Source organism: Protomyctophum parallelum (assembly GCF_964188405.1).
Source record: "Protomyctophum parallelum genome assembly, chromosome: 22".
Lineage (NCBI taxonomy): Eukaryota > Metazoa > Chordata > Actinopteri > Myctophiformes > Myctophidae > Protomyctophum > Protomyctophum parallelum.
In genome coordinates this window covers 22928650-22956132 of record NC_139714.1, presented here as the reverse complement: position 1 = coordinate 22956132, position 27483 = coordinate 22928650, and the positions used below count along the sequence as shown (strand labels likewise).

The 27483-nt window shown below is 41.7% G+C and overlaps 1 protein-coding gene across 1 annotated transcript; it reads right to left on the bottom strand.

The window, feature by feature from the left end:
• Window positions 1–292: 292 nt before the first annotated feature.
• On the bottom strand, window positions 293–25802 carry pah (phenylalanine hydroxylase). The gene is made up of 13 exons (XM_083758176.1): window positions 25645–25802; window positions 22110–22229; window positions 14365–14548; window positions 11323–11411; window positions 10720–10787; window positions 8990–9186; window positions 7012–7147; window positions 6829–6898; window positions 6066–6122; window positions 4646–4741; window positions 2925–3058; window positions 2264–2379; window positions 293–1149 (listed from the first exon to the last, which is right to left on the bottom strand). The coding sequence occupies exons 1-13, from the start codon at window positions 25711–25713 to the stop codon at window positions 1106–1108; spliced, it is 1380 nt and encodes a 459-aa protein (XP_083614302.1). The 5' UTR covers window positions 25714–25802; the 3' UTR covers window positions 293–1105.
• Window positions 25803–27483: the final 1681 nt, after the last annotated feature.

The window sequence follows — 27483 nt, the reverse complement described above, 5'->3', positions numbered from 1 at the left end:
TCATTCGTTGAGAATGAGATGATGTATGATGCCCCTCACTTCACACAGGTGTGATTTTATACATTTGAAAACTTGAAATGGGACATTTTGCACAATGAGTACTTTCACTTTTGGTACTTTATCTCACGTACATTTTGAATTCCGGACTTTTACTTGTAACAGAGTATTTCTACGTTATATTGCAGTAGATACTTTTACTTAAGTAATTGCGAGTAGCCTACTTTTTCCACCACTGGTGTTACTGTCAGGCAACCGAAAATGGCAGGTCTTCAATTGAGGTGGAGGCCAAACATTAAAAGTACAACAGTAAATGGTATTTATTTGTCACGTCAATTACAAAACAGTTCGTGCATACATACAGCACATTTCATTTCGCTAAAAGGGAGACAAACTCACTCATACATCAACGCCCTGTAGGAAAATTGTCCAACTAAAAGTAAACCCCTCAGTGAGAGAACTCTGAGAGAGAGAGAGAGAGAGAGAGAGAGAGAGAGAGAGAACATTAGCGGTCCATTTGGTGCCATTAGTGCTCTCTCAGAGTAAAATTAACACCCGTCGATTTTAACTTCTGTTGCCTTATGTTACCCATTGAAGCATATATATTTTAACCATTAGCTGATGTATAGCCTAAGCCTTTTTTATAGCACTCTGCACTATTAATGAATGGATATGAGCTGCTGGCCTAAACGTACTAAAAATGTTGATCATTTGTTTCTACAGATTAACAAAAATCTTCCACATATGAAGAAAAAAATAATATATATATATATATAGATTAGCCTACTATTTACAATAAGATTACAATTGTAGCTATTAGAGGAAACAGTGGTTATTATGTTTTGAATAATAGTTTTACCATAGTGTGTGTATACTATCGACAACAAAATACTAAAAATATGTTTCTTATATTTGGTATTACAGCCATAGCCTATACTGTATTGTCATTATTGTCTTGCATAATTCTTTGAAATGTATATAAGGAAAGTAATCGACATGCCTGCTAATATCTTGAAGAGATATCATTAACAAATTACAGTTTCTATCAAAGAAATGAGAGATTCTGTCTGAGCGCATCGATCAGCACAAAGACCATGTCCACTCTGGCTTACTCCAGTTTCCGCAGGGCATTGCACAGGATTCCCATCTCACCTGAAACAAAGCAAACAAAGACATGTTTCAAAGGGGAAGTGCAATAATAGATGGAAGACACTACATTGACTAAAATATATTTACAATTTACAATTTAGGCATTTAGCAGACGCTCTTAATCCAGAGCGACTTACATTTAAGCAAGAACAAAAGCATGGGAATACATCACATAAAAGCATTTATCAATATCATGAAACATGCGTAAGCTAAGAAAGTGGAGTATCTATATAATGAAACTATACATACACTATACATATAAACTATACATATTTACTACTATGCTATACATATGTACTATGGCGTGCTATGACTATATACAATACAATTATAGTGCTGTCTACATAACATGCTATAAGTCTGTGTCAAATGCTATCTAAGCCAGCTGCGATTCATAATATAATGTCCTATCTTACAGTGGCGTGCACAGATAGACACTAGGGGGTGCTAGAGCACCACCTGCCCTTGCCTCTGGACAGCAATGTGCCATTTTGAAGAAAAAAATTGAAAAAGGTAGGGATGCAGCTCTGGTCCATAGCCTTACTCATGGACCAGAGCTACATCCCTACCTGCTTTCTCTGCACCATTTAAGGCCGTTTCTAAATGTTAAAATGTAAAAGACCAATATTATTATGAAGAAAACAAGATGGTAAGACAGCTAACACAAATAGAATAAAGTTTACCTTCAGAAAAAGCGTTGTTTGTGGCTTCTGAATGTAGGTCTTTTAACATGTAATGTCTATGGAGTGATGTCACGTCAACACCCCTATAAAATAATGCCCCCCCCCTCTTTTTTCCCATACTGTACTTTTTTGTTAGTTTTAAACTGTAGGCTATATATTATGAGTGATGATTTCTTTTTTGCATAGAAGAGTATAATTTATTTGTACGTCTTTAAATTTTCCTGTAAATTGAAAATGGAGGACCCTGATATAAACAGGCCTTTTCTGGTTTTATCCTCGTAGCAGTTTTTGTATTGACCTGTACTTTTGTTGAAATGTATACCCATTCTACATACTGTGAATACATTTATCAATCAATCAATCAATCAATCAATCAATCAATCAATCAATCAATCAATGTACTGTATAGGGACCCATGGCTGGGATGCACATACTGTTAATGCTGTCAGCCAGGTTTGTAAGCTGTTGGGTGCTATCCAGGACTTCAATGCTTTGGGTGTAGGGGTTGTAACGGACAGTGAATGGTCTGGGGATGGTGGCTGCAAATCTCCTGTGGTGAGAAGTGACATCAATGTTAGTTAGTCACCTTAGTTAGTTATTAATCAATTAACTGCTCAATCTGTTCATACAGTACTTACGACAAATTAACTCACAATGTGCCCGCGATGCAACATCGTGTGAGTCTGCAGACTGTTTTCATATGCATTATAAAAAGAATCACACCCATGTGAAGTGAGGGGCGCTCTTGCTTATCATCATACATCATCTCATTCCGGCCAATCACAATTTGAGTCCTCACTTTTGTCTTCAGTGTTTGTGTTACATTGTGTAACACAAACACTGAAGACAAAAGTGAGGACGCAAATAATATGACCAGTTTGTGTTCACAACACAACACTCAAAGCTGACCATTCATTGACAATGGAATTCAATGTTTGTGTCTACACAAACCCTCAACGCTGGACATAGGAGGCCTCAATAAGATGACATCTGAGAGGTCTGAGAATGGTGGTCCGTGGCTCCAATTCCGAATAAATAATGGGCCTTGAAATGAAAAGGGTTGAAAACCAACCGGTGTATAGGCTATAGGCCTACCTGACTTTCTCCTTGGCGTCCTCAAAGGTCTCTGCAACAAAGTAAACAGGCTGGAACTCTGTGATTGGATATTTCTGGAGGCTGGTCTTCTCTGGGTCAAAGGGTAGGATTGTGGGTTTGTCTGTCAGGCAATACTGGAAAACACAGAAAAGTATTTGAACTACCGGTAACCTAAAGCTTTGTTTTATCTTTCTGGCTGTGACAAGCAGGGGTCAATACTGGAAAACACATAAATGTAACTAACCAAAGGATTTCTGGCCATTGCTGGCTTGTGGTGGACATTTCTTTTCAAAATTACATTTCTGCCACAGACATACAAACAGATCAGATAATAATATTACCAGAAACACATATATAGCCCTGAATGGCCATAACATGTCTACTGTAACTCTGAAAGTGTACAAATGGACCAGTACGGTTCCATTTGTAGCCTACATTTGATTCCTTTTGAGTTGAGGGGGTCCTCGCAAATAAAACATTTGGGAACTAGTACTAGTTGGACTCCTCATGTGCCATAGTAAATAAGTGTCATACATATTCTGAAGAAAACCTATAGAGACTTGACATTCAGTAATTGGGTCTTATGATCAAAATTACAAGAACAAATTAATTGTGTGTAAACAAAAAGAAAAACATTGCCATGGATATATTTATGTAATTATAAAATTGAATGCAAATTTGTTAATGAAATTCTGCGCTCCCGGCATCAGGCCCGACAGTAAACAGGAAGTGCAGTGTGGGCCGGGGCTCCGGTGGAGCGTACATCCTCTGCCGACAGTGTCTGACGTAACTCTCAACATTATTGAGATATACGAGTGCATGTCATGTCATACTGTACTGTACTGTACTGTACTGTACTGAGTAGCTGCAGATCATTGATAGGCTCTTTGAATGTGTTTTTCTCATAGCCTGTATCTGCTTAAAGGACCACTTCACCACTTTTCAACCTGTCTTCATATAATAGGTCCTCACTAATAATCATGATAAAATGGCACGATTCTTTTCTACTCAGTCCGTGTCTCATAGGAGGGCTGTGGGCAGTTTAGAAACCGTCTTCCAGTGACATCATCATTAGGCAGATTATTTTTTTAAACAAGATTTTTTTACTAAAATGTATAGATTTTCATTATCTTGAGAGAACTGCCCACAGCCCTCCTATGAGACACAGACCGAGTAGAAAATAATTGCGTCATTTTTTTCATGATTATTAGTGAGGACCTATGAAGATAGGTTGAAAAGTGGTGAAGTGGTCCTTTAAGCTTAATAAAAATAAAATAAAAAAGTCGTCTCCCCTGCTGTGAACCCACTAACCTACTCTCCACCAGTCGCTGAGTCTCTCCCCCAGTGACACACTTCACATCCAGGGTGAACCACTAAACCCACTGCCTGTCTGACACCGCACACGAGCAACTCTCTAGCCCCATTCCTACTTCGCCATGCGACACGTGGTAGCCGATGCACAAGCTCACAAGTTCCGATGTTGTGGATCGGCTATCTTCGGGCCCACGAAACCGTTGTGCGACAGAGCATGAATTAAGCATTAATTTGTGCAACTATAGGCAAATATGTCAACAATGGGCAAGAACTACTGACACTGAATGCATAGACAAAAAGTGACCCAATACCAGAAACACTGTATATCGCTCTTCCTTTATGGAATGGATGGTTTCAGCGAACGCGTGACTATACGATGACGACTAATATGAACACAGCGATCTCACCTGCAGCTCCCCGAATGATGACAGCAGTCCAGCACCATAGGCCTTTAGCTCAGAGCCCTGCTTACACAGGCCAAACTCCACAGTGAACCAGTAGACCTAAAGAGAGATGTGAGGAACGATCACAACATGATTCATATCGAACGAGCACCCATGTCAACTACGCAGCTTTAACCACGTGAGCATGGTGGCGGACCCTCTTCTGGTCATGTCATAATAGACATAATAAACATTATAATAAGTAGTTAAGGAGGGTCCGGGATCTGTCCTCAAGTTTTGAGCACGGAATATATGCAACCATAACGGGTGACCGCTGTGGCACACCAGTTATGCGATGCATTGCTTAGCCTATCACAGCACAGAATGGCACACCTTCCAGTCAATCACAACGGCCAATAACAGCGCCAATTTCGGCGCCACCCATGGTAATCTTTCCGTTCTCAAATTTCAGCGCCATACATGCATGGTATTCTTCAAATTCTGGCGCCATACATGGTAATTTTTCCGTCTTAATTACAAAAAATATTAGTTATAAATAATAACATTCCGCGAAAATAGCAGATCTAATTTAAGTATAGTCCGGCAGAAACCCATCTCCATGCCGTATTTTAACTTTTTGTGTGTTTCTCGTGAAATTATGCCCTCGTTGATCCTCGTACTACAGCGTCACACATCAAAAGTAGCAGATCTGCATGCTCGAAATGTGAAGCGAGGCGCTTTCAGCTTGTAGATCTTCTACTTTTGCTATTTTTGAATTGAATTTGAAAGTAACCGTTTTGAACATATGAGGTTTCCACCCGACAGAGACGATATACTGTAGGGTTTAAGTGTAAGGAAACTCATCAGGCTCTTCTAATCCGTGTCATTAGTACGGATAATTTGAATCAATACATTTAGTCAACATGACAACAATAATAATATATCAGAATCAGAATATCTTTATTGTCATTGTACGAGACAACAAAATTGAATTGCAAACCAGCTCAGTGCATTTAAAACAAAAGTAAATGTATTACCTAAATATGTCACAGTCAGACTTTTGTCATTCATTGTAGTCTAGGTCTTGTATTTCTATGTATTGTTCCCTGGTCTAGTTTTTATGGTTCTATGTTTGTTTGTTCCAGCTGTGTCTCATTTTGTAATCAACCCTCATGTGTATATCAGTCTTGTTCCCCAGTCAGTCCTTGTTGAGTCATTGTATCCTGTCACCTGTTTCAGTCTGTTTTAAGTTGTTCATGTTCACCTGTCTTCTGTATTAAAACACCAATTCATGGTTTCGAACACTACATGCCTGGCTGTCCTGCGTTTGGGTCCTTACCTCACCTACACGTGACACAATATCTATGTGGTTGGTAATATTCTATTGACTTGGCTGGCTCTGGCTGTAATATTTATGGACTTTCTTGTACAAGATGTTACTTACAGTTGCAAGTTTCTCAATGTACTCATCGGGTGCACCGAGGGAGGCTAGACCGATTTCCTATATGGAACAGAGCATGGACAAAGAATATCACATAAGAGGCATATATAATATATATATATATATACATGGTGGAAAATATACTGACATCTTACTTACTTAAGTAAGTAGAAGTATCAAATCAATACTGCAATGTAGTAAAAGTCTGGAATTCAAAATGTACTTGACTAAAAAGTCAAAGTATTGTTATCAAAAGTACTACCGGTAAATGAGTGTCCCATTTGAAAGTTTTCAAATGTACAATAATTGTCTTTTGAAAATAACAGGTCTACAAGCTCACAATGGGTTGCATCGTGACGCATTGTGAGCTGTAGATCGGCTATTTTCAAATGGTCGAATAGGGTACAATGTGTGAGGGGTCCATGTTTTTTCCATAACTTTTTTCATTTCTTTTTATATATTTTGTAATGTTTGTTTTATTTTAAAGTGAAATATCCCTTTAACAAGATTAACATGTAAGCCTTGTAAGGGATGAAAGTGTTTATTTTCAAATAATGGAATTATATATAATCCCATATAAATGAAATATAGAATGATTGATAATATCAATCATTCTATATTTCATTTATATGTGGTACAACACAACATCTACAAAATGGAATCATATCAATTTGATATGATTCCATTTTGTAGATGTTGTGTTGTACCACAACTCAGACATTGCAAAACCCTTCATCTCGTGAAGGTATATAGGAGCTTCAATTACCTGTGAGAACTGGGCAAAGCTGGGGTCCGCAAACAGAGGAACATGTCCGAGGAGTTCATGGCAAATATCCCTGCAAAGTGAACACACCATCAATGTTAATTCAGTCTCCTCAAAACATTATCTGTTTTGTTTTTTACTCCACAGACAGCTGACGGACCGCCGCCCGCGAGACACGAAACTCACGGCTCGGGCGTGTACATGGGCTTGGACCCGTGGCGGATGTACTGCGTGGAATGGAAGACACGGAAGGCTAGCCCGGCCAGGAAGTCCCGGGAGGACAGCAGGCCGGCCACGGGGCGCAGCCGGAAGCCGGTGCACGCTGCAGATCAAAGGAGTGGACGGAGAGAGGAGGTGAGTGTGTCATGTTATGTATACCGGTGTTGTTTTCGCCGACTAAAACTAGACTAACGCTAAGACATTCCAGTTGACTAAAATGTGACTAAAACTAAATGAAGTTTCAGTCCAAAGACTATGACTAAACTAAAATAGACATTTGCTGCCAAAAACAACACTGTTACGTACAGTAGGTGCATTGTGGACGGGGTAGGAAGTAGTTGGGCCTTTAGATCAAGCCTTGCTTCCCACATTCACTGGTACACGCTACTACTACTACTAGAGGGGAAACCCCCCATCTTTATGTCTACAAATGGAATGGAGGAAGAGACCATTACTGTATCTAGATCAGTGGTTTTTCAACCTTTTCCAGGGCGTGACCCCCCAAAATAATCAATTTTAACTGGGGAGTTGGGAACCCCAACCCCAAAATAATAATGTTTGAACTGGGGACCCCCTCATAATAATTATATTTGAACTGGGGACCCCCTCATAATAATTATATTTGAACTGGGGACCCCCTCATAATAATTATATTTGAACTGGGAACCCCTCACCCTGATAAGCATTTGGAATTGTAGGAGTTGAGGCATTACATTTAGTTGCACTCGGTGGATTTAGCAGATGCTCCTAATCCAGAGCGACATACAATGAGCAAGAACAACACAAGATAATAACATCAAATGCATAGAAATAGTCACCTAGGATCATAAGTAAACTAAGAACCTATCGTCAGTAGAACATCCGTGCATTACATTGAAACTATAAACACTATAGAATGCCAGACCCATAATGACATGGCATCTGTCTACTACATAACATGTTTACATGACATATTTATCACTTGCATACGCCTCCTCGAGGCTATAGGGCAAGTGCCACGGCAAGTGCTACGGGCTAAAGGCCGGGGCTCCACTGAGTGCGTCGCGTCACATTGCGTTTGGACGGCGTCTCAAAATAAACCGTCGGTTTATTATTCCCTGCTTTGATGATGACGTGACGCTGGCGGACGCACAATGCCTGCAGTGGAGCTCCGGCGTGTACGGTGGAGTCTGAAGACTCTGAAGAGGTGAGTTTTCAGACTATATGGCGGAAGATTGGGAGTGAGTCTGCAGTTCTAATTGCAATTGGGAGTTCATTCCATAGTTTGGGAGCCAGAAGGGAGAAGAGTCTGGGATGTGTGGAGCGTTGTCCCGAATGTTTTAGTGGGGTCAACATGGAGGTTACAAAGTGGGGTCTGGGTAATTCCAGGTCTTTGAAGGTATCCCAGGGGGCAGAGCCATCTAATATGAGTTACGATATAGAGGGGGCAGAAACCCCCTGTTCGTGCAGCCTGAACTGAGCCAAGCTGGAGTTGGAAATACATTGTTTTCAACGAGGGCGGCGCAAACAAGAGCTATTTTAAGCATGTGTGCAACATGACAACTGTTTTAAAGTATTGTACAGTAACAACTAAAGTCTTTTAATGTTTATGTTGTACTATTACTATACAAAACAATTTTAAACAAAGGGATTTAAACTCATTAAAGCTGGGTTGTTGCCTGAGTCCAATGCATTTCTGCCTACTTCCGGTCCAGGACTTGGCCCAGTTGATTGTCCCCACGCTCAATGCGTAGTCTATGTAGGCATTGGACTGGCCCCATGAAGTGCACGCAGTTTGCGTAACTCTGTCTATATCTAAGGCTCTGCCAGGGGGTCCCCAGCTAAACGATTGATATTTGGTAAACCATTTAGTTCAATCTATACGCTCTCAGAGTTATGGGGCTCTGTGGCCTAATGCATACCACACTAAGTGTCCTTGAAATTAAATTGGGAAACACTGTCTTACACTGCAGAAAGCGTGAGATGTCCTCCAGCTGGGGGATGTTGTCCTGTCTGTAGCCACAGTACTGCTCCAGCAGGGGGAACACGCGGTTGTGTTCGCGGCACGCGTGCGTCGGGTACAGAGTCTTCAGCTCCTTGAACACTGTGCCCCACGTGGCCTTCTCTGCTTCTGTGTACTCAACCCTGGGAATGACCTGGCCACTATAGGACAAGGACAGAGGGTTAGAGAACGGATGGTAGCGGATTCCAATGTTATCAACCCAGATCAACCAGTAGGTTACTTATCATTAAGACCATGCAATGGAGCCCAGGGGGCTCTGCTGGAACGGAGACGTTGTTGTCAGCCGGCGTCGTCTGACTGGTACTACTCACCCTAAATCTAAACCCTAACCTCAGTCTTAACAGGCCACGCACGTAAACATTAGGCATGTAACGATATATCGTATATCGATATTAATCCCGAACAATATGAATCGATTCATTGAAATAAAACAATCGATTTTCCAAAAATATAACCTTTTTTTTAATATTTTGTTTTGGGGGGGTAGTGTGTGATGTGAAATTTGAGCTTTAGTCATATTCCATCATATTCAAGTGCCTTTCAAGAGAAATGATAGTCACTTTCAGTAGTAGAGCACTGTAGAGGGGAGCTGTGTGTGTCTGTGACTGTGCCCAGGTGATGATGGTCGTTGATGCTCATCAAGGAAGGCAATTATGTTTCTGTAAAAAAACAGTAATGCTACTTCTTTTGCAATGTAGTTAAATAAAAAATCTCAGATCTCAAATTATATAAAATTATATCGTGAAAAATCGTATCGTGAACCTCATATCGTGATACGAATCGTATCGTGAGTTGAGTCAATCGTTACATGCCTAGTAAACATAAAGTAAAGTTTCCTAATCGCAGCCAGTAGGCTCCAGTAGAGTCCACTGGCTCCATTGCACCTACTGGTGATTATGTAAGCCGGATAATGTATGGCTGAGTGGTCATTGTTTATAGATAAACCACCGACGCATAGTTTTATCTCGGATTACGTATTTCCCTAGATTGTGTTTTTACTGTTTTACAAAAAATACATTTAATGTATTTTTGTAAATCTGTTTTACATTGAGGCGACATGGAGACAGAGTTTTCACTTTCGGACTTTGCTATAATCGATCAACTTTACAATAACAATTTGGGAGAGAGAATGAGTTGTCTATACTGTGCAAAATACAGAACATTAGTTCGTCAAATGGGACGGCATGCACATGCACGTGTACATGCAAGAATGCATGGACACATTGACACACACAGGACGTAGATGGCAGAGGGCAGTTTGTGGCATTAATTGTCACTATCCTACACTTATGTGTGCCTGGTGGGCGTTTCGTTGGGCGTAGTGGCTATGAATGAATTACACTCCCAACAGGGAGCCTTCAGATCAACCCCTGTATAATTTCCCCCCCATTTGTTTTACAATAGAAGGCAAAGCGAGCGTGCAAACTGCAAAGCGAGCGTGGAAAGAATCAGAAGTGAAGTCTGTCACACATTCTCACATGGTATACAGACTATAGTACCATTAAAAAGAAAAGGAAAGGGTGAAGGTTTCTTGTCTGCTGGGCTCTCTGAACATCCCTGTGTCCTTCTCCTTCACATAAATACAGTACCATGTGAGAAAGTTAAAGCTCGGTTAAAGTTGAAAGGTGAATTAACTCTGAGGAAAAGACATCTAATAAAAAGGGGAGAATTACTGTCTGTAGTTGTAGGCGATGTCGGCGAACTCCTTCCTACGTGCTCTGTACACAGGATCTATGAAGCCCTAGTGTGCACAAACACAAAAGAAAGCCATGTTAGATCTTATGACCAGTATTTAGTTGCTCATATAAGTAAATCAAAGAGTGGACCTCGTCTGCTAAGGCTATTTAAAACCCCATAACAACAATTTATGCTCTCCCTCTCTAATAACAGCACGCAAACACAATATTCAAATGAAGCCTTTGTAGTACCTGAGTGGTTTTTCCCCCCCCCCGGGTTTATGATGAATACATTTTGCTTTAATGGCGGTGGCAAAAGGGAGCAATTATCTATAATTATAGGGGGCTCATTTAAAGCAATGACATCAATTTGTGGGCGCCGGGATATCGTTTCCATTAGAATGGACTGATGGGCAGAGTGGGCCCTGTCATCTCCGCACAGGTCTTTCATAAAAGACGTGGGTGTGGGTGGACAGTGGACACACAAGAAAACACGTGAATACAGCCAAACACACATGTGCGCGCGCACGCACGCACGTGCACACACTCACACACAACTATACAAACAAACAGACAGTGAGGAGGGGTGAGTGTCCTTACAGGGTGATCAGAGTCCAGCTCGGAGCCGTAACTCAGAATCTGGTTGGCGAAGCGATCCAGGTCCTGGATGTCGTTGGGAAACCAAGGCACTGAGGAGCAACCATAAATCACGTCAACATTTCCTCGTTAAATTAAAAAAAAAAGTTTTACCTGATCTAAGAGAAGCATTTTCTTAACCCATCCAGGACACAAACCCCTTTTGGTGTTGTATAAGTATTATGTTATACTTTTATAACTATTGAGCTTGTACATCTGCTAATTTTTTTTTATCGTGAAAATGTGTCTCAAATCTTTGAATATATATTCATTCAGAGCGAACGTTTTTTAACTCAAATCTTCGCTTCTGGTGGGTCCCTGGAACTACATTTAGAGTAATGGGTAAAAGCTGCACGACACGTCCTACCCAGGATTCGACCTGGGCCTTTCGCATGAGACCACATTTCTACCGCATATCAAAAAGACAATGCCCACTTTTATGGCCAATATATTGAACTTATGAGCCTCAGGCCATACTTCTTGTCAACTAATAGGCGTATGCAACACCAACCATTGCAGATGTGCTTGTTTGATTGATTGGTTTCAGTTGGCAGGAGAAAAAAAAACACATGAAAGTACAGTTCAGTACTAAGTCTGCTAAGAGGATTTGAAAACTTTTCAATTGGGGTAATTTTGTACTCAATTCATCGAAAACATTAGCCTACATTATTATTAATATATCAATGTACCATACAAACCGGTTAAAATAACTAAATGTATTCATTAAAATTAATGAAAATCGACAAAGAATTTCCAGCCTTACCAGCAACAATAACATTGCAATAAGTGTATGTAATATATAACTGGTATTATTATTATTATACCTACTTGGTAATATTTGTTCACTCCTGGAGTTACAAATGTATGAGGATTTAACTGTGTAGATGGGGTTTTGAGAGCAGATTTATTAATAAAAGATTGACTTAATTTGATAAGCGTGCAACCTTAAAATGTCTTCCATTGATTTGTCTGGTTGTCCACTTATCTCTGCCACCGTGCCCCCTGACTTCTCTGTGTTAACGTACAGTAATAATTCAACACTAAATGGAAACAAATTAATATTGATGTGGACCATCTCGCTGGGCTTAGGCGGGCTTTTGTGCCGGAGAGGAAGATGAGACATTTTGACAGTGAGCAGAGCAGCGAGTCGGGGTCATCTGTTCATCTCATGTGGATTTATGGCGCTCAAAAACACTGGGGCGCAATCATTCAATCTACATTTTGAGCCGTGTGGTCCAGCCTGAGGCCCCGAGGAGGGCGGACAATATGGCCCCTCCGCAAACAGGCTATCTCCACAACAGGCCATAAATATCTCCGCGTCCACTTGACCCCGCGACGGCCGAGACCACATTGGCAACACTGAGGTCAAAGGACGCTCCTTGGTGGCCCTGTCCGTCTCAGCCTGCCGTGACCTTGGTGGTGTCTCTTGGCCGGGGTCTAAGTCTGTCACAGTGCTGGGAGCTGTTCTGCAGGGGGTTGGAGGCAGGACACAGGGTCCCTCTGTTCCTGACAGGCCTGTTGGTCCTCAGTAACTAAACTAATGTCATTCTGGAAACAACTAATAAAGGCTCTGGCCAGACCATCGGTCTCAGCGGCGACGCTGGCTTGTCCATTAACGCTGTCTGGCTGGGGCAAATCATAAAAAACACCAAAACATTCAGTTCATTTGATAAAGGAACTGTCTTACCCTTTATTCGTTACAGCGCGGGGTAAGCGGATATATATAAAAAGAAACGGGCAACTGGCGCACTTGGGACTCCAAGACAATGAATGTTGTGACCAAAATCAACAATTAGAGTCATAATTACGGAAACATGTTTTACATAATAGAATGGACAAGCGTGTCATGAATGGGGATCGTTGGTGCCGCTGACCTGACAGGCCACCATCTTTATCAGGCCCTGTGGTGCGGCTCTATAACGGTCAATTATCTTCTTCCATTAATTACGATAGAACAGAATCGAGAAGCGTGTTCTTTTTAATAAAATAAAATAATAACGGTCCAGGGACCTATAGGCTGGTAATTGCTTTGCTGTGTGTGTCTCCCCCCCCCCCCCAGCCCCCATCTCTCTCCCTGTTTCCTATGATGAATTACTGTGAATCTATCAATAAAGGCAAAAAAGACCCAAAAATATAATTAAAAAAACAATGGGTGAAATCTACAAATGTGTCGTGATGCCGCTTGACAATATAGCCATACATCTCATCATGCATTAGTCGTTAAGACAATGGACACTAATCTCAGACGTAAAGTGGCCATTCAGCCACTTTGGCGTAAAAATACAATAATTGCCTCTGAGATGTAGTGGAAGTAACATAATTGGAAATTAGAAATACTTAAGTAAAGTACAAATACCTCAAAACTGTACTTACTGTAAGTACAGAACTTAAAGTAAATACTTAGTATACTTGGTACTTAGTTACTTTACACCACTGGCCCCAATGGCTCTGCATTGTAATAGCCAAATTGTACCATCTTGTGGCCATGAACCATCGGGCAATGGGCTATATCAACACCTATACTGTATACAGCAGTTTGCAATGAGGTATTAGAATCTTAAATGAAACAATACAAATATTTCACATTTCAACAATTTTGAGATGATCCTCCAAGATTTGTGTAATAAGTAGGAACTAGGGATGCATGATATTGAAATTATGACCGATATGCCGATACCGATATATGACATTATTATATTATATTTATATTAAACTTTTATATTGCACTTTTGTTTTGCTGGTGAAAGTAGATGGTATAAGCCACCCTCCCCACTAACAGCTGATGCTCTTATAGAGACACAGACAGGCTAACTGTCTGCTCTGTGAGTACAACGCCATTGACGGTCACCGGTCACATTATTATTGCGTCATCAATATCGGTGAAAATATTCTGGATTATACCCGATACCAATATCGCCGCGTTCAATACGCTGCCGATTATATCGTGCATCGCCAGTAATAAGCCATGTTAGGCACTCTTATACACACACACACACACACACACACCTGTGTCCTTCTTTTTGTTGCGTGTGAGCTCGTGCACGCTCCCACTGATTTGCGTGCGCAGGCCGTCGATGACGTCCTCCAGCACCTGGGAGCAGTTGGGGTCCAGGCTGCAGAGGAACTCAAACTCCTCTTTGTTCTTCCGTGACGGACGCGACTCGATGTGCGTCAGGTTGATGCCCTTCTCCTGTTGTTAAAGACACAGACGAGATGACAGGACTGTGGGAAATATCAACACAAATGAATATTATAGATAGATAGATAGATAGATTGATTCATTGTTTTATTTGGAATGTGAATCAGCATTTCAGCTGTATAATCCTTTTTTCATATAGTGGCCGGCTGATTGAAATCATTTACCAAAAAATAAATAAACATCAATTTAACAGTGGGGAAGAGTAACAAAGTGTCAGTTGTCTGAAGATCAGCAATATAAGAATTGTCTTAGTTTGACCACCAGAGGGCGATGTGTGCTTATTTAAGCATGGTCAGACGATATGCCCCAGGCCCAGCTAGGGTCAGACTGCTAGAACGCTCTCAGTTAATTGATGGTGGCTCGGATGGTCAGAATATAAAAGTTACAAAAGTTGTAAAAGGGGTTCAGAACATCTTGGAGCGGTTTAGGAATCATCTGCAAAACTTCCAGATAAATCATCCTGTCATACACTTAACACATTTTTAACATTCGGGAACATGAACACAAAAAAAAAACGTGCTGGGATGTTTTCCAGCTTTCTTTGCTTTGGACTTGATTCTGCATTCTGTACCATGCACGCGCATTGGTGTTTTACACGCACATCGCTGCTGACAGGCCCGGGCGCTGACTGGTGCCAGAACAGGCACGGTCATCTTTAATGCACTAATTATGATCAAAAATGTGTTTTTGTTTATGTAACTTTGGGGAGGGAGAGAGGGAGTTGGAGTATTCTCTGCCTACCATAGGCCAAATAGAGAGGCGGGCCTGACGGCCCTTCCCTTTTGCCTTTTGACTCCATGCATCTGGTTCCCATTCCAGCAACCATGGCTCTGTGGGGGCCACGTCGGTCCGCTTTCACCCCCATACGCATGTAAGCATAATTATGCCCCCCAAGCAGTGGTGGAAAAAGTTCTCCCAAGTAAAAGTTATCAATACTGCAATGTTAGAAATACTCTGGAACAAGAGTTGGACCGGTTGTATTGGCATCAAAATGTACTTTAAAGTACCTAAAGCAGAAAGTACTCAATGTGCAGAATGTACTCAATGTGGTTATAATGTATGTTTTCGTTTTGTAATGATAATCAAAATCTAACAAAGTAACTGGTAACTAAAGTTTTCAAATAATTGCAGTGGAGTAAAAAAATACAATAATTGCCTCTGAGATGTAGTGGAGTAGAAGTCAAATAATTGGAAATTAGAAATACTTAACCCATTTTGGGCGGGAACCCCTTTTGGTGTTTTAAACATTATGTTATAATTTAGCTATTGAAAAATAGCAGATCTACAAGCTCATGCTACGAGCTTGTAGGTCTGCTATTTTTGAAGAATCGTTAAAATGTGGCGCAATTCTTTGAATATATATTCTTTCAAAGTGAATGTTTTTAACTCGGGTCTAAATGGATTAAGTAAAGTACAAATACCTCAAAACTGTACTTACTGTAAGTATACAGAACTTAAAGTAAATGTACTTAGTTACTTTACACCACTGGCCCCAAGCTCCCCACCCCACGGTTGGCATCCCTCTGCCATTCTACCACGTGTTATGCTATTATCTGTTCGGTGTCAGTGAGTTTACAGTTAGTCGCATTTCTGTGAATGCTGTACACTATTTCGGCATTGAATGCACTTTGAATGAGAGAGCACGATCATCAGAAAACTATAGGTCGCTTACATGTCATGAGCTGTCATTAATCAGGTTTCATCTGCGTGCTTTGACACATACAGTACAAGGAATAGATAGAGCAGTGCATGGTTCTCAACCTTTTCAGGCTGGGACCCCCCCAGTTCACATTTTTAACTCAAATATATCTGCTTTTGGGATGCATGTACTGTATATGTGCATATTTTGAGAAGGGGCTCGGCAGCCATGAAATAAATCATCATTTTGGGGGTCCTTGACATGAAAACGTTTGAGCACCACTATAGCAACAGCCATTTTTCTGAAAACCGGTCAGAAGACATTTGTAGAATTGGCTTCATGCTTAATCCGTACATTGTATGTCCTCTCCCGACAGAGAGAGGTAATTGCAACTGTAAGACCTGGGATAAGAATCTCCCGCAAGGGAGATCAAACATCTGCAGCTCACCTAAGGGGGGATACCCACCCGCTTTGGGTTTATTGTGATATTGGGTTTATGAGCTTCCGGGGCTATACTTGTCGACCAGTTAGGGGTGGGACAATTCCCTTATTGCTTCTCAATTCGATACGATCAAATATAATTTGATACCTACTGTAGGCCTATAGGGTATAAACAATATTAATCGAATTGGCACCTATAGGGTGCCAATTCGATTAATATTTTTTATACTAGAACATTTTAAAACAATTATAAACAATATTATCCGTAGTCGGGTCGCGGGGGCAACAGCTCCACCAGAGAGCTCCAGACTTCCCTCTCCAGAGCAACATTAGTTACTTCATTAGTACAACATTAGTTAGTTCCAAGGCCAGTGTGATCCCTCCATCTGTGCCTTGGTCTGCCCCGGGGTCTCCTCCCGGTGGGACGCGCCTCGAGGACCTACCTAGGGAGACGCCCGAGAGGCATCCTAACCAGATGCCCGAACCACCTAAGCTGGCTCCTCTCCAGCTCCAACTTCTGACCCTATCTCTAAGGGAGATGCCAGCCACCCGTCGAAGAAAACTCTTTCGTCCGCTTGTATTCGGTACCTTATTACCATAGGTGAGAGTAGGAACGAAGATTTCTCGGTAAACAGAGAGCTTTGCCTTCTGGCTTAGCACTCTTTTTGTCACAACAGTGCCCCTGCTGCTCCGATTCTCTGGCTGATCTCTTCTCCGTCCTCAACTCACTCGTGAACAATACCCCGAGATACTTAAACTCCTTCACCTGCATGGGGTAATGTCTCATTCCCTACTAAACCACGAAAAGTTGAATCATATACACTTCCAATGCAGCCAGATAACGTCAGTCAGTCTTTCTGACGTGAAAATAAAAATGTTGATTCTGAACGTTAAAATCGATTAAAAGAATAGTGGCACTAAACAAATTGCGATATTTGAATCGATTATTTTTCTCGCACCCCTAGTAGGTGTCCGACCTGACACCAGGGTCTTAAAAAGGGTTAAAATAACCAAAACTATTCATTGCAGCTTTTAATCTACAAAAAACTGTTTTGTCCACCGCTGGTCATGACACGCTGGTCATGATACGCTTAGGGAAGGTATTGATGTATTGATTGGTTTATTGATTGATTGAAATATTTATTAACAGTTTGCAGAATTACAGTACATTTCAAGCACAAACTCAATACAAAGACTGTTAACTGTGAGTGGACGACCCAATTAAGCATTACACTTGACAAGAGGGTCCACCATGTTCAATTCATCAAAACATTTAGAGACGTACAAATAGACACTTCTATATAGCCAAAGAACAGAACAGGAATTCATCATAAAGGAGGTAAAAATAGGAAGCCACTCCTCACGTGACGGCCACACTGCCAACATCACATGCACTGGATCTCCGGAGTGGCTTCTGAACTGTATGGTGGTTAGAGAATGTTAGGCTGTGACCCCTTAGTTGAAAACATAAATACCTAGATTATGCATTCTTTCTATCAAATCCATCGTTTCAGCGTGAAGTATAGTGTTCCTTTTTTAGCATATCAATTCTGGTATTCAAAATTGGATGCAAATCCCCATCCCACCTCTTCTTTGTTTCCCTCTCAAAAACGACGGAGCTTGCACAAACACGAACTTCACCCACAGTGCCCACAGGGTCCATGTTACCGATGATGACTTCCGGGCCTCGCATAAATGCAGACCAGCCTCTCGTCTTTAGCCTATAAATAAAAATAACGTTTTGCTTCTCACCAATACAAAGGCGGGTTCTGTCATTAGAAAGCCTACTTTCCTTAGTGGAAGCACTCTGAGCCCCCCACCACACGTATAAAAAGGTACTTTTTGGCCAAAAAGCGATTATTTTTCCACCGGGAAAAATAAATACTTTTAGTTACTCCACTGCGACCCTCTACCGATATTGCCATGAGAAAACCCTCATACAGAATATTTTTCCTCCAGTGAAAAGAAATCCGTTTCTGGCCAAAAAGTACCTTTTATACATGTGGTGGGGGACTCAAAGCTTTCACAACCCGCCTTTGTATTGGTGAGAAGCAAGCAAATTTTTTCTTTTTATATTTAGGCTAAAGACGAGAGGCTGGTCTGCATTTATGCGAGCCCCGGAAGTCATCGGTAACATAGCTCTAAATGTGACGGCATTTAGAGCTCTGGACCAGTGCTATACCACTGTGGTACACCTGTCAACCTGCGACGTGACAATAAAAGTGATTCTTGCTTCCGATTATGAAACGGTTACATCGTCGGTTGGTGTGTGTGTGTGTGTGTGTGTGTGTGTGTGCATGCGTGCGTGCGTGTGTGTGTGTGTGTGTGTGTGTGTGAGAGAGAGATTCGTAGGGCCTACAATTCTTTGCTAGAATCTACAATTATTTGGCGCGAGGGGTGTGCTAATGGTTGTTTTTAGGCCAGATTATAATGCTTTATAGAAAAGTGGGGAGGGGAGTGAGGGGAGCGGATCGTGACTGTGCAGCAAGTAAGTCAGAGGCGGGGGGGGGGGGGGGGGGGTGGAGCCCCAGGGGGTGGATCGGAGCAAAGGGAGCTCATAGGTTCAGAGAGCATTCTCATGTTTACCACCACAATAGCAGGATTACAAAAGCAGGTATTGATTAAAGCCATTCTCCCACATCTCAACCCACCCGTAAAAAAGGTTTTCATAAGCGCTCTAGGCCTAAGAAAAAAGTTCATAACCGCTATAGGCCTAAAGAAATAAGTTATTTCCTGAACATCTTGTTACATTTGACTGTATCTTAGTTTTTCTGTTTGTTTGTCAAAATGTGTATAGGCCTAAAGCCCAAACCAAACCAAACCAAACCAAACCAAACCAAACCAAACCAAACCAAACCAAACCAAAGGGTCGGGTTTGGACAAAACAGGTTTTTAAGGTAAAGCACACCAATGCAACTAATTGAGTTGCAATGAGTTGCATTGGTGTGGTCTACCTTAAAAACCGTTTTGTCCCAACCCGAACCTTTTGGTGTGGTTTGGGCTTAACAATTCCACTGTTCCCACATTTTTTCCTGCAGGGACATCAAACTCGAACTTTGTTATCGCTGCTGTTTTGAAGGCTAAATGCCGGTGTTGACTACATGCAGCGGTGCACGTAGTCAGGCAAAGTAAATAAAATACAATGTGTACCCTGGGCTGGCTGGCCTTTTTTGTTGGCAATTTGGCAAATCACAAATGGACAGTCACTCCTTATCACCATAAGAGATGTGTTGTTGTTGCGTTGTTGAAAATGATCAAAAATAGACAATCTACAAGTTGCACAGTTACGCATTTTGAACTAAGTAGATCAGCGATTTTCAAATAGAAACGTCAATTAACTGTTTTTCTGGGGGCCCTTAATTGGAATCCCCTTAAGGACCCCTTGCGGTCCCCGGACCCCACTTTGAAAACCACAGGAATAGTTACACAAGCTTGTGCACGTTAAAATCTCCTCATATATGTTTCGCTTCTGAATTTACTTTCTTTAGGACTTTAAGTCTCTACAGTAAACAGCAAATAATTAAATGCAATATCTAAATATATTGTTATCTGGGTCATTCCCTAAACCCTAGTAATCTATATAAAACATTGTGCAAATCATCATGAATAACAGTTTAAGTCCACACTAATTATCCATAATGTATAAATGATGGATAAGGGGTCAGGACGACAGGACGACTTTTCTTGGAGGGGTCAGAATAACATTTGGAATTAAACTGTTATTCGTCTATAGTACTCATCTGTAAACATTATGTGAAAAGCCTTTATTCCTTTTTTGTCATATGATGTACACACAGTACATTACTTGGTGGTTATACACTTAGACCCCAGACTCTGTACATGTCATGTCTTCATTCATTAAAAAATAATATCTACAGTTTTCTTTTCTTTAGCTCACTCTGTTTTACATGCAGTTTAAGCCTGTACTTTATTTGTTGAATAATTGGTTAATGGAGATACACTTACTTTCAGAAACTGTTATTGATTGTATCTAAAGCTTCTAATGAATGGACTTCTTCATGACATTCCTCCTCTGGTTTTGCAGAACAGGAGCATGGTCCCAGGTCTACAGAGAACAGTGCACCTTTGCTTGCTCATTTACTGTCCTTGACCATCTCGGAATAATTCTTTCTGACCAGTGGCACCTGAGACTAAAGAAACCAGACCAGGCTCCCATTATGCAATGTGTTACATAACATCGCTTGTGAAGTTGTGCATGGCCTTGGGGTGAGGGGCAATGTCACCTTTAATGCGAAGCAGCAGAGTGCTGCCTTCCTGGGAAACAGGAGTTGTGAGAATCTTCATGGAATGACAATTTACTTGTCTTTTTTGTCTCCACCAGGCCGAAGGCATGGGGAGAGAGTATGTTTTGCACTCCGTGTGTCCGTCCGTCCGTTAGAAGCTAATCTCGGCCACCGTTAACCCGGTCGATGCCACATTTTGCACACACACTCCCTGGATGCCAACGATGAACCTCTGCCCCAAAATTTCCAGAACGGCCTGTTATAGCGCCACCAGGAGGCCGCGTTGTGCAAAACAAGTTTTTGCACAGTACACCTACAGATTTTGTCCAAAAATCCCGCAAATCATTACACAGTATCTCCATAGTCATGTGCTCAAGACGGATGTGTCTGATATTTCATATTCCATCCTAATTGGCTAACATTGGCTTTCAAATTTTGCAGGATTGGCCTGTTTTGAACAAAAAACCTCAAATCATGAACGCAGCGTGCAATTTCACGTGAAATCTTTCACGCACTTTCCTACTAGGCTGAGGAATATAGCCCACCCATTTCACATTGCCCTGTTATAGCGCCACCAACAGGTGGATTGTGCATGCGTGCCATCAACACGGATCTGCACCATTTCCCATATTCCATCCTGATTGGCAAAGATTGGAACAAACAAACAAAAAACATGTTTATATTACTCCTAAATATTCCTATCCTCCTGGTGGAGACCTGTGCCCAGAAGGGCACTTTTTCTAGTTTCTTTTACTTTTCTTGTGTGTGACAGTGTGTAAAAATGAAAAATTTTCCTTTTCAGATGTCACAGCTAAGCTAATACATCAGATGTTGTTAGGACATGATAGTAGAGAATATAGTGCTGCACAATTAATCTAATTTCTAAATTTGAGCAATGTGTTGGAAGAAGGTGCTTAAGTACCAACGTCTTAAGGATGCATTATGCTGCTATATATTGATGCTGTATTATACAGCTTGGTTACAAATGTAAACTGCTTGTGTTCATATGTGGAAGCCTCTGCAATGTGAGAGGCCTGCAGATTCCAGGAATGCCCAAGCCGAGAGCTAAGGCATGGGCAAAATTCTGTCGTCACATATGGAGGAGGCGATGCTTTCCTGTATCTGTGATCTGTATCGGTTTGCGCATCTATACTATTGTTTGTATTCAAGAATTTCTTGTTAAATGTGAACGCAAATAAAGATGCGTGCGTGCGTGCACATACGGTACCTCAAACAGCCTAAGAGCCTTGGCCAGGGCTCCGACTTCCTCTTTCAGGGAGAAGATGCAGGACAGAGCTCCTTCTGACTTGTCAGTCTCTTCCTCCAGGTACATGGAGCCCCTTCTTTTCTGCAGAAGATCAGCAAAACAGTCTGTGAATGCTGTGCTTGTTACCGTATAGGCTTAGCTAGCTAGGACACGTTGATTGTACACAGTTAAAACTTGATTCATGAGTGTTAACTCTCAATGATATTCTGCGAAAGCATGTCGTAACAGTAGTGTTTTTTTTTTTTTTTTTTTTTAATAAACTTTATTCAAAGAGTATGATGAGCATGACATCATATGCAAGTTTCACAGAAAGAGATATTTTCTCCCACAACTCCTTTCCCAATCCTCCCCACCTGCACCCACTATCTTTCCCCTGCACGAGGCCAGACATACAAACAAATACAGGTATAAAACCAATAGGTTGAGTACATAACTAAGATACAAAGAAAGGGATCACATGGTTATGTTCACAGAAATAATTAATAAACAACTTAAAAGGGGGGTAAAATAAGAGACAACAGTAGTGTTTTTAAGTGGTTCTTAAAAATGCCCACAGACGCTGCGCTGCGCCTCTTTCAGGACCTGTGGCAGGGCATTCCAGAGTCTGGGAGCTACAGACTGAAAGGCTCAGAGTGTGAAGAGACGGTGGTAGAGAGATACTCTTTAGCAAGATATAGTTATGTAAATATTCAGCTGAGTGTGTAGAGAATGGAATTGGAAGGTCACTTTGAGCCTTAATTGGCTCGTCTCAGAGCGTCCCTGAGCATGACACTTAACTCTAACAGCTGCCCCTGATAGCTCATCTGAGTAGCCATCTGCTGGGTGAATGCCTAAAAGTAATGTCCTCTCCCTACAAAATAATACATAAATAAGCAAGCAAGCAAGCAGGGGGTGGGAGGATGCAGTACCCTGCCAACGAAATGTTGTGAACTCTCTGCCAAAAGTGCATTTTCAATATAACAACTCATATCCTGAAGGTCCACAATAAGGCACCGTTTATTAAAAGTGCAGTCCGTGAGCTGTATATCTCTCTAGCTATTTTGCGATTTATTTTTCAGCTCGCCGCCATGAACTCAAACCGGTTCACTCCTCACTTGTCGTCATGTCATGTATTGTGGTAGCATTGATTTGTAAAGTAATTTTATTTCTCCACATTCCCTGGTCTATACCATTGGTACCCAAAGTGGGGTCCCGGGGACCACAGGGGTCCTTGGGAAGGGGGTTCCCAGAGGGTACCCAGAAAAAGTACCTAATGTAGCATCATTTAACAACTTTATCCATTTATACACGAATCCATGGAGGGGTGCCCTGGGCGCAGCCATTACTTATAGGTGTACCATTAAGCGCAGCTTTACACGTCCTCAGCACTGATTAACTACAACTGACCTACAGGGCATTCAGTGCCCTGTAGGCCAGGTGTAGCTAGCATTCAAAACATTTTCAAAAAACATTCCCAAAACAAAAGCATGAATTAATAGCAAAATCCAATGATTTCTTTTCAGTAATGTTATGAAGAAATGAAAGAAAAATCCGTAAAGTAGAACAAATGTTTAAGAAGTGTTTTCAATATAGTTTGGGTCCCGGGGCGTCTAATTTCTGTTTTGGGTCGCAGGCTGAAAGGTTTGGGAGCCACTGCACTTCAGTATGTCAATATTTGACCTGCGAGAGGGTCATATCAGCCAAGGGGGGGGGGGGGGGGGGGGGGGGGGCAGGGGGCTGTTTAAATCAACTATGTCACATTACAACACTAACTCCATCTCTGAGAGGGAGAGAGAGAGAGAGAGAGAGAGAGAGAGAGAGAGAGAGAGAGAGAGAGAGAGGGTACAAATGGAACCATTCGCACGCTCTCAGAGTTAAACACTGGCCTGTAGAACAACACACTCTCAGAGTTAAACACTGGCCTGTGGAACAACACACTCTCAGAGTTAAACACTGGCCTGTAGAACAACACACTCTCAGAGTTAAACACTGGCCTGTGGAACAACACACTCTCAGAGTTAAACACTGGCCTGTAGAACAACACACTCTCAGAGTTAAACACTGGCCTGTGGAACAACACACTCTCAGAGTTAAACACTGGCCTGTGGAACAACATGCTCTCAGAGTTAAACACTGGCCTGTGGAACAACACACTCTCAGAGTTAAACACTGGCCTGTGGAGCAACACACTCTCAGAGTTAAACACTGGCCTGTGGAACAACACACTCTCAGAGTTAAACACTGGCCTGTGGAACAACACACTCTCAGAGTTAAACACTGGCCTGTGGAACAACACTCTCTCAGAGTTAAACACTGGCCTGTGGAGCAACACACTCTCAGAGTTAAACACTGGCCTGTAGAACAACACACTCTCAGAGTTAAACACTGGCCTGTGGAACAACACTCTCTCAGAGTTAAACACTGGCCTGTGGAGCAACACACTCTCAGAGTTAAACACTGGCCTGTAGAACAACACACTCTCAGAGTTAAACACTGGCCTGTAGAACAACACACTCTCAGAGTTAAACACTGGCCTGTAGAACAACACACTCTCAGAGTTAAACACTGGCCTGTGGAACAACACTCTCTCAGAGTTAAACACTGGCCTGTGGAACACGCTCTCTGAGTTAAACAAGCTGGCCTGTGGAACAACAATCAAGGCCAAGCTGGCACGGGTCCTGTTTGACCACTGCACTACCTTTGATCCTGTGACTGTGTTGTGTTTATTTATGTGCACGTCAGCATCTCGTGCGTGCACTCGGATCATCTGCGGTCTGTGTGTGTGTGTGTGTGTGTGCCTTGCCGTGCACACATAAGTAACTGCGTGGAATGTGTGAATTTAGAACCCATGACATTCTACACTTCACCTTCTTGCCCTCACGCCTTTAACCTTCCCTCCCTAAGACACCCCCCCCCCCCCCCCGCACCCCCCAATCACCTCTCGCCTTCATACCAACTCTTACTTTTATTCGGGTAGGCCTATAGCCTAATTGTTTATTTTTTCCTTTCATAAATGTGATTGAACAGAGAACATTATCTTTCTCCATGTACGCACAAATGTCTGGGAATGTCTAAAAGAAACCAATATAATGTTTAATTCTTTCCCACTTCCATGCAGCTGTGTATACAATACATACTGTATATGATCTCTCACACAGTTTGATACGCTTATCCTGGTCCATAGTCGGTATTGACTTCACACAATATTGTTTATAATTCTACATACATATAAAATATATATTTAATTTGCCATGATTTATTCAATAAAAAAAAAACAACACTTCAAATGCTTTTGTCTTCTGATGACAATGCTGAATATTCTAGTAGTGTCAAACACAACGATCATAAAATAAAATACAATTCGCTTTTCCCCCTCCTTTCTTTATTTTATGTATGGATTTATTGAATGAAGGTATAATGTAAATGTCTTGGTTTGACTTCATTGAGCATATCCACAAAATAATCCAAAATGGTGAAACATCTATAAAGCCATTAGGCAAAAATATATTTAGTTTACCCTTCTGCCATCCTCCTCATCATGCAGGTGCTGATGGTCCCCGTTGATTTTCTTGTACGCTGCGTCCATCCTCTGGTGCTTTCTATGCAGTCAGGTAACGGATCTATTGATGCTGGAACTGAAAACTGTTCTACACACTTTTGTTTGGCCAGCCCTTGTTAAAGCTCAGCAATTCAAAGTTGCGCCACGTGACACCACCACACCCCCTCTCAGCAGCATCGGTATGTCACGCGACCGACCTGGTTGTTGTGAAACAGAACCATAATGGTACATCTGCTTCTGATTGTCCGAGCCTGGGCTTAAAGAAGTTCTGCTGCTGGGTATGTATGTGCAGAAGTCCCCCATAGGCCTAATTTATTATGACCTCTACTTGATGTCAGGCCAGAGCTAAAACACCTACATTATTTGCATCCGATGCTGATAACCCGAGATGATGGAAAGAACAACAACAACATGAAGTAAAATATTACAAAACTGCTCGGTTTTTTCCAGAAATGCAGCATTTTCTATACTTATGTATCGCCCACGTGTATAGAGCCCTGGCTTGAATTGAGAGATTACTGCCTGTATTTACCTCAAACGCAACGATGACGGGTCTTTTAAAACCGACAGGCTACTAAAGGTTGCTTTTCACATTCGTAACAGGCCCACCATCAATTATGAAGTTACCATTCGAAGCCACTAGGTGACGCCAAAGAACGGCATCCAGGTGTCTTCTGCATCCAGGAAGACTCGGCACGCAGGTATCACATTTTCCCCAAAACAAAAGGCAGACTGAAGTTATTATAGCACTACTAGCGTTACATTTAAAATGACTATGTTTCTGACAATAACACAATTATATATCGACCAGTGTAAAGAAATGATCTGTGTGTGTGTCATCATTATTATGTATGTGTTTCAAGTATTCGTGTAAAACTGCTGCACACCTGATGTGATGTATAGGGATACATTGCCACTGGAGGGCAGTGTGGCTTTGTTATAGAAGTTCATGATAGGTAGAATAGCACACAGAGGGCATCACATTCTTCTCTATGTATACTTCTCAAATCTCAATGGCTATTTCCCTCTTCTTAAAAAAACAAACTAACCACCCACAATGGAATGCATATGAAAGCTTATAAGGAGTATCATTCTGCACATTCTGAACATTTGTCTCCTTACAGATTGATTGTTAATTGATTGATTAAATGCTTGTATTAACAGTTTTTCCAGAAAAAAGAACAGGAAAGTACAGTTTAATACAAGGTCTGCTAAAAGGATTTATAACCCAAGAAAGCACTATGGCTTGTTTCCATTGGGTCCGTCATATTTAATAAGCTCTATGACGCACACAGAATATCTCTTCCTACTTCGGGCCCCTTCCCTACTACAGGTGTTAGGGATGATACTAACGACGGCTCTGTTCCATTCTGGTCAGACAGTCAGGGTGCTGCTGCTGTGCATGTTGGCTCACTGGAAACACTCTGCTACACCAGTGGGTCTCAAGTGTCCTTGAGTGGGTTCCAAATGGCCCCATATACGGGTGTGTAACTCTGACAGTGCAATACATTGGTTTCTTTTGTACACCCTCAGAGTTAAGAGGGTCCTTGACATTAAAAGTCCCTGCGACATACTAGCGTCATGCCCAGGGGGTGTACTTGTACATCAAGCTGCCTCACGCTACAGAAACAGGAGATAGGCTCCTGCCCTATGGGCCTCATGGCTCGGCAAGGCTACTACTTAATTTTACTTAAAATTGAAAAGTTTGAGAACCACTGTTTGAGAACCACTGTACACTGGAACAGAGCCTTATTTAGGATCATCGGTAGACGGTAACACCTGTGAAGGAAGTAGGCG

Bases quoted from the DNA above. Each gene is read 5' to 3' on its own strand.
- pah (XM_083758176.1), bottom strand. From the start codon at position 25,713: ATGGACGCAGCGTACAAGAAAATCAACGGGGACCATCAGCACCTGCAT. The intron at 14,549-22,109 runs GTACCGTATGTG...CTTTAACAACAG, and splicing joins AGGCTCTTAGGCTGTTTGAG to GAGAAGGGCATCAACCTGAC. The intron at 3,059-4,645 runs GTGAGATCGCTG...TGTGTTTTCCAG, and splicing joins CATCATTCGGGGAGCTGCAG to TATTGCCTGACAGACAAACC.